This window comes from Aquarana catesbeiana, linkage group LG10 (assembly GCF_042186555.1).
Source record: "Aquarana catesbeiana isolate 2022-GZ linkage group LG10, ASM4218655v1, whole genome shotgun sequence".
NCBI classification, from domain to species: domain Eukaryota; kingdom Metazoa; phylum Chordata; class Amphibia; order Anura; family Ranidae; genus Aquarana; species Aquarana catesbeiana.
In genome coordinates this window covers 111537539-111551656 of record NC_133333.1, presented here as the reverse complement: position 1 = coordinate 111551656, position 14118 = coordinate 111537539, and the positions used below count along the sequence as shown (strand labels likewise).

The window sequence follows — 14118 nt, the reverse complement described above, 5'->3', positions numbered from 1 at the left end:
GGATCCTCTAAAATTACCAGCAGAGTGACTCCTTTCCCTAACCACCACCAGCTCTTATGCAGATCAGGTTTGCACAGGTTATTTAAAGATGCTACATTCCCTGAGTATTGACTGAGCAGTCTGATTCACACTTTTAGTCCTTACACTACACCACATGGAGAATGCTTGTTGCATTTAATTTCTTTACCCAAAGTAAGTGCAAACAGATCAGAGCAGTTCTATAAACGATTCGGTCAGTTATCAAGCCCAGCACTTACCCTATCTAGGTTGCGGGTGGCAGCTCCTATGTCCTCTCCTCCTCTTCTGCATCACGGCGGCTTCCGCCGCGTGTCCCCTCTCTCCTCCTACCCGCAACCTAGACAGGGTAAGTGCCGGGCTCGATAACTGACCGAATCGCTTATAGGATCGCCTGTCCTTTCAGCCAATCGGGTGACGGGTCTCAAGACTGGCTTCCTAATTGGCCGGAGGAGAATCAATGTAGCAATAGAGAATATTTGTTTGCCATAGTCTTACAACTAGGTGGGCTCGGAGCGCAGTGCTCTGCACCCCAAGACCCTCCCCTATTTTAAAGTCTATTAGAGCCTCTGGCTCCAATGACGTGCTTAAAAAAAAACAAAAACAAACCCCCCCCACCACCACCATTGGAATCCATGGTCCGATGCCCTGCATGTGCCCCTAATGGACGGGCTGCTGCTAGATAGATATATATATACACACACACTCACACAGTATCTCATAAAAGTGAGTACACCCCTCATATTTTTGTAAATATTTTATTCTATCTTTTCATGTGACACCACTGAAAAAATGACACCTTGCTACAATGTAAAGTAGTGAGTGTACAGCTTGTATAACAGTGTAAATTTGCTGTCCCCTCAAAATAACTCAACACACAGCCATTAATGTCTAAACCGCTGACAACAAAAGTGAGTACACCCCTAAGTGAAAATGTCCAAGTTGGGCCCAATAAGCCATTTTCCCTCCCCAGTGTCATGTGACTCGTTCGTGTTACAAGGTCTCAGGTGTGAATGGGGAGCAGTACGGTGGCCAAGACCATACAGTGGTTTAACAGGACATGTTCCACTCAGAACAGGCCTCGCCATGGTCGGCCAAAGAAGTTGAGTGCATGTGCTCAGCGTCATATCCAGAGGTTGTCTTTGGGAAATAGACGTATGAGTGCTGCCAGCATTGTTGTAGAGGTTGAAGGGGTGGGGGGTCAGCCTGTCAGTGCTCAGACCATACGCCGCACACTGCATCAAATTGGTCTGCATGGCTGTTATCCCAGAAGGATGCCTCTTCTAAAGATGACGCACAAGAAAGGGCGCAGTTTGCTGAAGACAAGCAGACTAAGGACATGAATTACTGGAACCATGTCCTGTGGTCTGATGAGACCAAGATAAACGTATTTGGTTCAGATGGTGTCAAGCGTGTGTGGCGGCAACCAGGTGAGGCATACAAAGAGAAGTGTGTCTTGCCTACAGTCAAGACTGGTGGTGGGAGTGTCATGGTCTAGGGCTGCATGAGTGCTTTCAGCAGTGGGGAGCTACAGTTCATTGAGGGAACCATAATTGCCAACATGTAATGTGACATACTGAAGCCGAGCATGATCCCCAACCTTCGGAGACTGGGCCGCAGGGCAGTATTCCAACGCGATAACGACCCAAACACACCTCCAAGACGACCACTGTCTTGCTAATGAAGCTGAGGATAAAGGTGACGGACTGGCCAAGCATGTCTCCAGACCTGTGGGGCACCCTCAAACGGAAGGTGGAGAAGGGCAAGGTCTCGAACATCCACCAGCTCCATGATGTCATCATCGAGGAGTGGAAGAGGACTCCAGTGGCAACCTGTGAAGCTCTGGTGAACTCCATGCCCAAGAGGGTTAAGGCAGTGCTGGAAAACAATGGTGACCGCACAAAATATTAATATTTTGGGGCCAATTTGGACATTTTCACTTAGGGGTGTACTCACTTTTGTTGCCAGCGGTTTGGACATTAATGGCTGTGTGTTGAGTTATTTTGAGGGGACAGCAAATTTACACTGTTATACAAGCTGTACACTCACTACTTTACATTGTAGCAAAGTGTTATCACATGAAAAGATATAATAAAATATTTACAAAAATGTGAGGGGTGTACTCACTTTTGTGAGAATATATATATATATATATATATATATATATATATATATATATATATATATATATATATATATATATATATACACATATACACACACACACACACACACACATATATACACACACACACACATATATATACACACACACACTTTCTCCTGGACTTATCTCTATTATTTATATCTGGTAGATTTATAATACTCCTGGAAAACGACTATCGCTGTATTTCTGGTAGCCAGGTGCTGATACTTCTGATCGTTGCATCTTCAACAGAGTTGCTGGAACTGCTATGCCCGACCCGCCCTTCCTCCTGCCCAATAACAGAAGCCTTTGTAGTATGTGAACACATTCACAAAATACAAAGGCTTCTGTGATGGGCAGCAGAGGGGCGGTATAGCTACTCTGTGCTTCTTTCCTCTCAGATCCCAGAGTGTCCCACTGGCAGAGCAATAAAGACGTTAGATATCAAATAATAGAAGACCTGAAATGCACGTGCCTTCACTTTTTGCTAAGTGGCTGAATTCTGCTTTAATAAGAAAGATAGATACCACCTGTGCATTATATCATAGTTATAGTTATCTCATGTTCCTATTGCTTTAACGAGAGGCTATTACATCTGTGCGCTGCTTTTACATTGTAGGGGCACCTGCCATATTGGGCAAATGGCCCTTACTGTGTCCCTCTGGATAGATAGAGTAATGACTGAGAGAAATACAGTATATAATCTGGGTATGGTTTCCCTTGTGGACTGATTGGATTATAGAAGCTACGAAAAGAACAAATATACCAATATTCTGGACTGTAAATATTCTAGATGCAATTCTAAATCTTACAACTGCTAATACTGGTATGTTAAATGCTGAAGTTGCCCAACTCATAGTTACATAGTAGGTGAGGTTGAAAAAAAAAAAGAGACAAGTCCAACTTATGTGTGTGATTATATGTCTGCATTACATTGTAAATCCCTGTATGTTGCAGTCGTTCAAGTGCTTATCTAATAGTTTTTTTGAAACTATGGATGCCTCCCGCTGAGACCACCGCCTGTGGAAGGGAATTCCACATCCTTGCCGCTCTTACAGTAAAGAACCCTCTAAGTAGTTTAAGGTTAAACCTCTTTTTTTCTAATTTCAATGAGTGGCCACGTGTCTTGTTAACCACTTCCGGACCGGCCGCCGCAGTTTTACTGCAGCAGGCTGGCTCCCCTGCGCGAAATCACGTTACTGTACGTGATCTCGTGGGGTCAGGATAGCAGGCTCTGGCGGCATGCGCGCCCGCTGCACAGCTGGGGGGGGCGGGGGGGCGATGCCTGTGGCTGACGGTCGCAATGATCGCCGGCAACGAGCGATCGTGACCAGGAGACACAGAACAGGGACGAGTGTGTGTAAGCACACACTTCCCTGTTCTGACAGGAGTGACAGATCGTGTGTTCCTATTAGCTAGGAACCACGATCTGTCACTTCCTGTAGTTAGTCCCTCCCCCTTCAGTTAGAATCACCACCCAGGGAACACAGTTAACCCCTTCACCGCCCCCTAGTATTAACCCCTTCACTGCCAGTGACATTTCTTACAGTAATCAGTGCATTTTAATAGCACTGATCGCTGTATTAATGCCAATGGTTCCAAAAATGTGTCAAAATTGTCCAATGTGTCCGCCATAATGTCGCAGTCACGATAAAAATCGCAGATCGCCGCCATTACTAGTAAAAAAAATAAAAATAATAATAAAAATGCTATAAATCTATCCCCTATTTTGTAGACACTACAACTTTTGCACAAACCAATCAATATAGGCTTATTGCGATTTTTTTTTAACCAAAAATATGTATTTTTTGGGGGTATTTATTATAGCAAAAAGTAAAAAATAATGCGTTTTTTTTCAAAATGGAAGCTCTTTTTTTGTTTATAGCGCAAAAAATAAAAACCGCAGAGACAATCAAATACCACCAAAAGACAGCTCTATTTGTGGGAAAAAAAAGGACGTCAATTTTGTTTGGGTACAACGTCGCACAACCGCTGCAATTGTCAGTTAAAGCAACGCAGTGCCGAATCCCAAAATGTGCTCTGGTCAGGAAGGGGGTAAATTCTTCCGAGGCTGAAGCGGTTAAACTCTCTTCTGCGAAAAAGTTTTATCCCTATTGTGGGGTCACCAGTACGGTATTTGTAAATTGAAATCATATCCCCTTTCAAGCGTCTCTTCTACAGAGAGAATAAGTTCAGTGCTCGTAACCTTTCTTCATAATTAATGCCCTCCAGACCCTTTCAGGAGGGATAGTTTAGAAAAAAAGACCATCTTTGGATTACCTTCAGTAGCTCACAGAGGTTTGTGAGATTATTCAAACAGTATCTATGTATCAGTTAATGAAAATGTAATTAAAGGCTGCCTAATAGCTGCTCTCAACTATTAGCCTTTCCCCATTGGAGATTGCCTCCTAAGCCAGGACTAGCTCCACCTAAATGTAAGAAGATCTCGGGTTAGAGGTGATAGCATTTTATGGTTAGTAAGAATGACAAGGGTGGAAATGTGATAGAAGTTCTAAACCTCCAAATTTTCATAATATATGTATATAGCTCTTAACCATTTTAATTTTTTTTTTGTTTTGTTTTAGTATTACCCCATTCTTTCTGTCTTTGTGCATGACACTAATCACGCTCTGACAAACAAAAATTGCTAGTTTAAGCATGACACTGCCGCTCACGGGAACATGGCCTTACACCTCAGCCTGGATCGGCACCGCCAAGCACTAATGGCCAAATTGCTACATTCTCTTCAGCCTATACTCATGTATTGTATTGCTTTGTTACAACTTTGCTTCCTTTTACCGTAAAAGTAGATGCGTGACGTTGATTCCTTTTTATGTAAGCATGTTGTGTATCAAACCCAAACGCATCCTCAAACTATAGAACGGCCTAGGAAGCATGCCCAGTATATTTGTTCACTCGCTGCTGCGATAACGAGGACAGCAATTAGGAGCCACTAATTCATTCTTTCACACAAGCCCATTTCAATACAAGTGAAATAAAAAAGATAGAACACTGGCTAAACATACATTTATTTATTCAACTGGAAAATATGATATATATATATATATATATAGATATATATATATATATATATATATATATATATATATATATATATATATATATATATATATATATATAGATAGATAGATAGATAGATATATATATATATATATATATATATATATATATATATATATATATATCTCTATCCTGTTCTTGTAGTACTGGACAGTCACGATTTAAAATCATTCCAGGAAACATTGACCTTTGTAAGACGTTTACAACGTTGATGACATCCACACATCACAGTTCTGTGGAGATTGAGAACAGTTACTGGAGTGGAGAACTGGTTGTCTGTACAGAATGAGGATAAAAAAAAAAAAAAAAACTAGCAGGGTTACCAGCTTTTTTTTTCTCTTTTGTTCATTTAAATAAAAAAAACAAAAAAGTTATTCATATTTACTGTGAGTGTTCCGAGATAAAGAGTATAAATAGTTTGTATGAGTAGAATAGTTGATCCGAGGAAAAAGGCAAACACTCATTTATAGCAGCATAGTTGTTGGTTTTTCCAGAAACTTTTTGAACTCGGCCAACCACTGAGCACCAACTGCCCCATCTACCACGCGGTGATCGCAGCTCAGGGTGACAGACATCATGTTGGCAACATCAAAACTGCAGAAAAACAAGAAACAATTAATGAGGAGCAGCCCTCATACACACGAGAGAGAAAATAAAACAACTATAGGCCCCTTTCAGATGGAGCGAATCCAAGTGGAATCCCCCTGCTCAGCGGGGAATCTCTCTGCTGATGCCCACAGAGCGGGTGGATGACAGGTCCGTGTCTGCTCTGCATAGCAGACACAGCCCGCTCTCCTCTATAGGGGGGGGGGTCGGGTGGAAATGGACTGCATGTCTGTTTTCATCAGAGTGTCATCCGATCTGATACGCTGGACAGATGGCGAACGTATAGCCATACATCTATTTTTAGAGGATTTTAATCGGATCAGATGCCAGGCGGGTGCAAGCGGACACATGTCCTCTGAAATCTGCCGCCCCATAGAGAACAATGGGTGGTCTGTTCAGGTCCACCTGAAAAACTGACAGGCGGACCCAAATCGGTCCACTGGTGTGAAAGGGGCTTAATACATATGTTTGAGTGTTGAACAAAGCTTTTGTTTTCTCAATTTTTACAAAGGAAGAGCATTTTACAAAAGCTGTCTGAACATGTGTACTGAACACGTCTTGGACCTTTATAAATACTGGAGGAAAAATAATGTACTTAAATCCATCACCCTCCCTGACAGTCACCTAAAAAACTGAAATGTCAGTTTGCTGCAATAGAAGAGCAGTTATACTCACCTACCTGTTTCTTCTACCATTGCTTCCATCAGACTCTTCAGCTTTTTGACATTTTCAGGAGTGTCAGATCTTTGTATCTTCCACTATGCACTGTGGTTCCATGATCCCACCCTTACAGCATTATAGAAGACAATGGTGGCAGGAAGTAGGGTTCAGAGGATGGAACCAGTGTGTGTAGTGGGGGTACACAGACCTCTGATACTTTCAAACATATTGAATGCTAAAGGGTATTTGTGGTACCCAAAGGGCATCTGAGCTATGGAAGGAGACACAAGGTGCCGGATAGGTGAGAAGAACAGCTCTTCTGTTGCAGGGAACTGACATTTTAATGTTTTTTTTTTTTTTTCTTTAAAGTTTAATACTTTACTGGGCATAACAGCGAGTCATTCAGCAATTCAATGGTGTAATACAAAGGACTTAAGCCGTACAGGACAGGTACAGGCAAACAGAGATATACAGAGTTATTCTACAAACAGTTGCCTTTCAGGTATAGTCCACCCTAATGGAGGGCATTTCAACATTTTTTAAAGTGGAGCTCCACCCAAAAGAGGAAGCTCTGCTTGTCTACCCCCCCAACCCCCCCTCCCCTGCCATATTTGGCACCTTTTGGGGGGGGAAGCAGGTACCCAATTTTGGCAGTGGGCATAGCGAACTGAGCCAGAGGTCCGCCCCCCCTCCGCAGCCTTCTGGGACACATCACATATCCCAGAAGACTGCGGCACATTCCCAAAGTGCAGTAGGAAACCGGCTGTGAAGCCGCAAGGCTTCACTGCTGGTTTCGCTTAGTCAAGATGGTGGTGCCAGCACCAGCACCCGATAACTGATTGAGGAATCGACTCGGGTGAAGACACCGCTGGATGCCTGGACATGCAAGTGCCCCAATATTAAAAGTCAGCATCTACAGTATTTGTAGCTGCTGACTTTAATTTTTTTTTTTTTGGGGGGGTTGGGGGTGTCCTCTTTAAGTGACTGACTTGGTCGCTTTGAGTAGAATTTTTGACCATAGCAACCAACCAAAATGTATATTTTATTTTTCTTAAAATGAATGATAAAGCTGAATGGTTACTACATGCAACTTTTATTTAGCAATGAGACACTTACAAGGATGGCAATGGACAGAGAGTAAGGCTAATAGAAGCACATCACCCAGTCATCAAAATAAAAATGCTTGTACACAGAGACGTAGTTTGAAGCTTGTAGGCCCCGATGCAAAAAGTTGACCTGGAGCCCTCCAGTACCACCCCCTGTCCCACTGTGCGCCAAGATACTCCAAGTGGCTAAAGAGTTGTTTAAGAGCTTTATTTACATATTGATAGGATAATTCAAAAGATTTTGGAGAAAATGTCCATGTTTTGACATGCCTCTCCAATCCTATTAAAGAGGAGCGCCACCTAAAAGGGGAAGTTCCACTTTAAGGACTCATCCTCCGCTCCTCTTGAAGAATTTACACTTTTGAGTAGTTGGTACCTGATTTTAATAGGTACCCGCTCCCACTTCTGCTCTGACCACCAAGGCGATCAGAGCAGAAGTTCTCCTCCCCCCTGCAGTCTTCTGGGACATGTGACAGGTCCCAGAAGACTGCATCCACCATTCATGATGCGCAGTGCTGCTCCTGCATGCGCAGTGGGCACCTGGCTGCGAAGCCGCAAGCTGTCCATAATGAAGATGCAGGCCCCGAGGAAGAAGACAGTGGGTGAAACCGACTGGGGTGAGCACACCACTGGATCGTGGGACAGGTAAGTGGCTGCTTTTTAAAAGTCAGCGGCTAGAGTTTTTGTAGCCGTCAACTATTTTTTTTTTTTCACAGGACACTGGAACTCCTCTTTAAATACCTGTACACAGAGTTTGTAGAGGCCTGGAGAGGCCGCCCATCTTGGGATAGACCTGAACCAGCACACCCCCTCAGTACAGACCCCCCCTCCTCTCAACTAAGTATAGACCACCCCTCCCCTCCATCAGAAATCTCTTTGCTCAGTGCAGAACCCTGATTCCTCGCCAGCCTATGCCCTCAGTATAGACACCCCAAAGCAGACCCCCTTCACTCACGATAAACCCCCTCTCAGTTATGACCCCCTTGATACAGACCCCTTCTCAATATAGACTCTCCTCGGTACAGGCTGCCCCCACCTTTGTACAGACCACCCTTCCTTGGTACATACCCCCTCCACCTTTGTACAGACAACTCCCTTCCAGCCCCACTTCCCCAGCCTAGAACTATACAGATCTCCAGAATGAGCCTCCCTCAGCTCTGAGGGCCCTGTGAGACAGCATGAAGCGCTGCTGCAGTGCGCATACAATAAGGACTTGCAGTGCCTTGCAACACACACATTAAAAACATTGTCTGGCACCTCCCATCACCCTGTGCAGATCGTGCCCCTAGGAACCACATTGGCCAGCTTAATTAGTGGCTGTGGGCAGATTTTAACAATGTCGCTGAATGGGAAGCCCAAGCCATTGAGAGCAGGGGGTGTGGAAGGCATAGTGAAAGATGAGCACTGGAACAAACATTCCACCACTCGGCTGCGGGACACAAGCCGGATCCGAGCCAGACTTTGGGATTTTGTAAAGTTGAGGGGGGTATGCCAATTTGACAGGAAGGCTACATGGGCCCACCTGGAGCATGGGCTGGGTCACAATTGCGACCCCTGATGCTACGCTCATATATTTGTACACACAGGCTGACACTCTCTTTCTAATTCAACTGGTGGCATACTAAAAAGCATAAAGCAGCAATAAATTATTTTCTTACCCTTTATCGTTATCTGCTGGAATTAGTCTGTTCTCTGTTCCTCCCACAGCAAGAATACAGGCCTGAGGCGGGTTAATTATGGCAGAGAAATTTTTTATTCCATACATTCCCAGGTTAGATACAGTAAACGTTCCACCCTGTAATATTACAAATGCCAAATAAGAAAACTAACAATTTCTACAATTAGTAAACAAATAGGAGACTACCAAACATACTGTGTACTGTAACCATTTATTTTAAAATAACCACCTTAACTAAATAGTCACTTTATATCAATTAGCTCCAAATAAAAAGTAAAAACTGCTTGACCTGCTTAACTTTTTTTTTGACTTGGTAACAGTCTCTTGCAATCCACTGTACAGCAGAGTTCAGACTGGCAGAGGCAGCACAAAGATTGAATCAGTGCTTATGTGCCAACAGTAGATATGCTGATAGAAGAGAATATCAGAGTGACAAGGAGATAAGCTCATCCATCTTCTGCTTGAACTTTTCACTACCCTTAACTGCAGCAGGGAAATTTCAGGTATCCAGCCCTGCCAGAAAGGGTTGTGCCATGTCCAGGGCTGAGTAAATCTTAGGATTGGGTGGACAGAAATACAAATCCTCTGGCAGTAAAAACAGCACTTGTACATGTATTTAAATCTGTGCACTTGGCCGTTTGCTTCTAAAATCTCTAAAATAAACAAAAATGCAGCGCTCAATGGGACTAGTAGTAAAGAACTATTGCTGATGGTATAATCAATAAATCGCCGGAAACGGCGATCCGGCCCTGACCCTGCCTCCTGGCTTCCGGATTCAGTGTGCGCCATCCAGAGCGCCCTCCAGCGCGCCAGGTACCAGCCAGCCTGATCAGCCAGCTTGATCGAGGTCGTTCAGAGGTGCGATCTACAATACACCTCCTGGATCACAGAGAGTTTGATATCCGGAATACAGCCAAGTGCACCTTAGAGAGCGGTGTCTCTTCGCCTCTATTTTTCTCCCTGCACATTGAGCTATTGGGTCTGACAATTAGGATCGGAGCTTGGAGCACACTTGCTGACATTAACCCCTTGTCATCTGGAAGTCATGGTGGTATCGTATATACTAATTTTCGGATTACTTCAACCATGATAATGAGTTGTGCTTATGAAGTCTAATAATTTTATCATCTCATTTTTTCATTGACAGTTGTTTTAAATTTCAAATCTCAGCATGCATCCAATAAATGAACTTTATTGATTATACCATTAGCAATAGTTCTTTACTACTTGTCCCATTGAGCGTTGCATTTTTGTTGTCTACTTTTCTTCCAGAAGTTTGCAGCTGCACTGATGTCCAGCTATTCCTTGCATAATTGTCATGACATGACAAAAGTTTCTAATGACTGCCAGTTTTAGCGCTTCAGAACTCTTTATGTTTTCTTTATAAAATCTCTAACATTTCCTAAAGTACCAATTATACTCCTTGTTTACACTTTTTTCCCCATCATCTGTCATCGACTGTTTTTTGACAATGGTATTCTACATTATAAAGCACTGCTGCCATTTAGAGCAGCTTTGTAATTTGTATTTACAGATTTTCCAAACCAAACTCCAGTTTCCTGGTGTTTCATCTGGAAGACAAAATTTACATATACAAAATGTAGATTGAAAAAAAGAAGAGCAAATGAACTTGGTTACATAAAGCTAATTAGCAGGGAACATACCTGGAATTCATGTGGCTTTAGCTTGCCTTCTCTTGCACGAGCAGCCAAAGACCCCACATCTTTGCTGATGGCTGCCAGGCCCTTTATATGCGCATTAAAGACTATGGGTGTTATCAGTCCAGCAGGGGTGCTCACTGCCACATTTACATCTACAACATGATTCCTGTAAAGATACAAGCATTATAGCTTTAATTATCTACCCAAAAGCCTGACTACAAATATTCTTCTCGATTTACAGCATGTAAGCTGGGAATTTGCATATGCCAGGGCTGGGGGTGGGGGCCTGTGTAGTGATGGGTGTAGTATGGGGAGGGGTCCTGTGTAATGATGTGGGAGGGAGTCCTGTAATTATGGGGGTAGTATGGGGAATGGGGGTATGGGGGAATGGGGGTCCTATGTAGTGATTTCTGTAGTATGGGGGAGGGAGAGAAATTGCATCCCCCCCAAGAAAATTGTTTGCCCATGGTCCAATTAATATTAAAGACGGCCCTAAGTCTACCCAGCCTGTATTCTCTGTTCAGCTCTAGCTGTGTATGCACAGCAAGCTCAGGGGGCAAACTGTACTGGTAGGAATAGGAAGCAGTTATATTTCACCAATTTTTTTTTTTTTATCAAAAGCAAGATAAAATGTTCCTCATTTCTGGAATTAAATATACATAACATGAGCATACACTGTAATGGACAATAATCTGTACAACTGGTTATTATGAGTATTTGTCAAGCTTTTGGAACATGAAAGAACCATTACCAATACCATCCTAGAGAAGTGAGTGGGTCATTCATAGGTTTAACACATTGGTATTGATTTAGTAAAAGAGAAGATCATGTTCACTTTACAAAGAGAATTTTTGCTTAGCTTAGTGAACGAAGTGAAGCTGTGTGGACTGTAATAATCCAATCATGTGTGAGCAAAAATTCATTTTTTTTAAATTTTCCTTTTACGTGATTGAGTATTCTTTTTAAAAGTAAAATTTCCCTATAGCTTCAACGTATTCACTAAGCTAAGTAAAAATTTACCGTACTTTCAAAAGTTAACATGCTCCACTCATTTAGTAAATCAACCAAAATCTCAAATCCTCCTGTAGAGGTGGAGTCCTCCTTTAGAGCTTAGAAATCCAACTGTATCAAAATACTACTAAATGTGATGAATAAAACATACAATAAAAGCTGCTGTATATACTTACTGTCGAATAATTGTGTCCATCCAGGAGGAGTTTGCTTCGGGTACTTTCAGACAAGATAGGGCAGAAGCCTTAATGATAAAATCGTTTACAGACAGCTTGATGTTTTCAGACTTTGTAACCTAGAAAGTGAAGACATACATATTTATTAAACAATTTAACGTAAAGCGTCCTGGACATGTAATTTTTTAGGCCTGGTGCACAACCCATCCTATGTGTATTTTAAAAAGAACACCAGCAAACACTCACCAAATAAAAGCTATTTTAAATAAAAGCAGATCTTTTAGGGCAAGTAGGTATTGAAAAGGTTTTTAGCCTTGCTTCATTACTTAGCTGTTGACCCGATGCAGACAGTAAAGCACCTGATAAACACTTTTACCCTCTAAGGCTCGGTTCACACTGGGGCGACTTGGGATCCGACTTGTACGCCCTCAAGTCGCCCCAAGTCGCTCCAGAAATAGTTTCAATGGGAGTTAACGCTAGCGTCTTAATAGACACTACTGAAGTCGCTCCGACTTCAGAGCGTACTCCCTGTACTACTTTGAACCGACTTTGATCCGACTTCAGCCTATTGACTATCATTGAAGTCGGATCAAAGTCGGATCGCCGTCTCGCATGATCTGACTTCGGCATGCGACTTGTGCTCAGATGATCTTGAGGGGAACTCCGCGCCAAATTTTAAATAAAAATCCGGCATGGGTTCCCCCTCCAGGGGCATACCAGGCCCTTGGGTCTGGTATGGACCTTGAGGAGAACCCCCTACGCCGAAAAAACGGCGTGGGGGGTCCCCCCCAATCCATACCAGACCCTTATCCGAGCACGCAGCCCGGCCGGACAGGAATGGGGGTGGGGACGAGCGAGCGCCCCCCCCCTCCTGAACCGTACCAGGCCGCATGCCCTCAACATGGGGGGTTTGGTGCCTTGGGGGAGGGGGGCGCGCTGCGGCCCCCCCCACCCCAAAGCACCTTGTCCCCATGTTGATGAGGACAAGGGCCTCTTCCCGACAACCCTGGCCGTTGGTTGTCGGGGTCTGCGGGCGGGAGGCTTATCGGAATCTGGGAGCCCCCTTTAATAATGGGGCCCCCAGATCCCGGCCCCCCACCCTATGTGAATAGGTATGGGGTACATGGTACCCCTACCCATTCACCTAGGGAAAAAAACGTCAATAAAAAACACAGTACACAGGTATTTAAAATAATTTATTAGGCAGCTCCGGGATCTTCTTCCGACTTCGGGGGTCTCTCCGGCGTCTTCTCCCGGTGTCCGCATCTTCTGCCGGCTCCACCGCTATCTTCTGGCGCTCTTTTGCCAGCGGTGGTCCGGACCTCTGGATCATCTTCTTCCCTCTTCTCTTCCCGAGATGTTGACACGACGCTCTCCCCAGCCAGAATGGTTTCTGTGCGCTCTGCAAGGGACTTATATAGGCGGTGACCCCGCCCCCTTATGCCGTCACAGTCCCTGGGCATGCTGGGTCTGTGACGTTTTAGGAGGCGTGGTCACCGGGTGATGACCACGCCCCCTTATGACGGCACAGCCCCAGCATGCCCTGGGACAGTGACCTCATAAGGGGGCGGGGTCACCGCCTATATAAGTCCGTTGCGGAGCGTTCAGAGACCATTCCAGCTGGAGAGAGCGTCGTGTCAACATCTCTGGAAGAAAAGAAGAAGGCAGAAGTCCGGACCACTGCTAGCAATTGAGCTGCAGAAGATAGCGGAGGAGCCGGCAGAAGATGCGGACACCGGGAGGAGACGGCGGAGAGACCCCCGAAGTCGGAAGAGGACCCCCGAAGTCGGAAGAAGATCCCGGAGCTGCCTAATAAATTATTTTAAAAACCTGTGTACTGTTTGTTTTATTGACGCTTTTTTTCCCTAGGTGAATGGGTAGGGGTACCATGTACCCCATACTCATTCACATAGGGTGGGGGGCCGGGATCTGGGGGCCCCCTTATTAAAGGGGGCTCCCAGATTCCGATAAGCCCCCC

The 14118-nt window shown here is 44.2% G+C and overlaps 1 protein-coding gene across 2 annotated transcripts in view; it reads right to left on the bottom strand.

Annotated features, from left to right (window-relative positions):
* Positions 1-5178: 5178 nt before the first annotated feature.
* The window catches only part of DLAT (dihydrolipoamide S-acetyltransferase), a 59256-nt gene continuing 50316 nt past the window's right edge, over positions 5179-14118 (bottom strand). For both annotated transcript variants that reach the window (XM_073602440.1, XM_073602441.1), the window contains exons 11-14: positions 12141-12259; positions 10957-11119; positions 9273-9409; positions 5179-5836 (exon numbers count right to left, since the gene is read on the bottom strand). In XM_073602440.1, the coding sequence (XP_073458541.1) occupies positions 5707-5836; positions 9273-9409; positions 10957-11119; positions 12141-12259 (549 nt within the window). In that variant the 3' untranslated portion in view covers positions 5179-5706. The remainder of the gene's footprint in view (positions 5837-9272; positions 9410-10956; positions 11120-12140; positions 12260-14118) is intronic.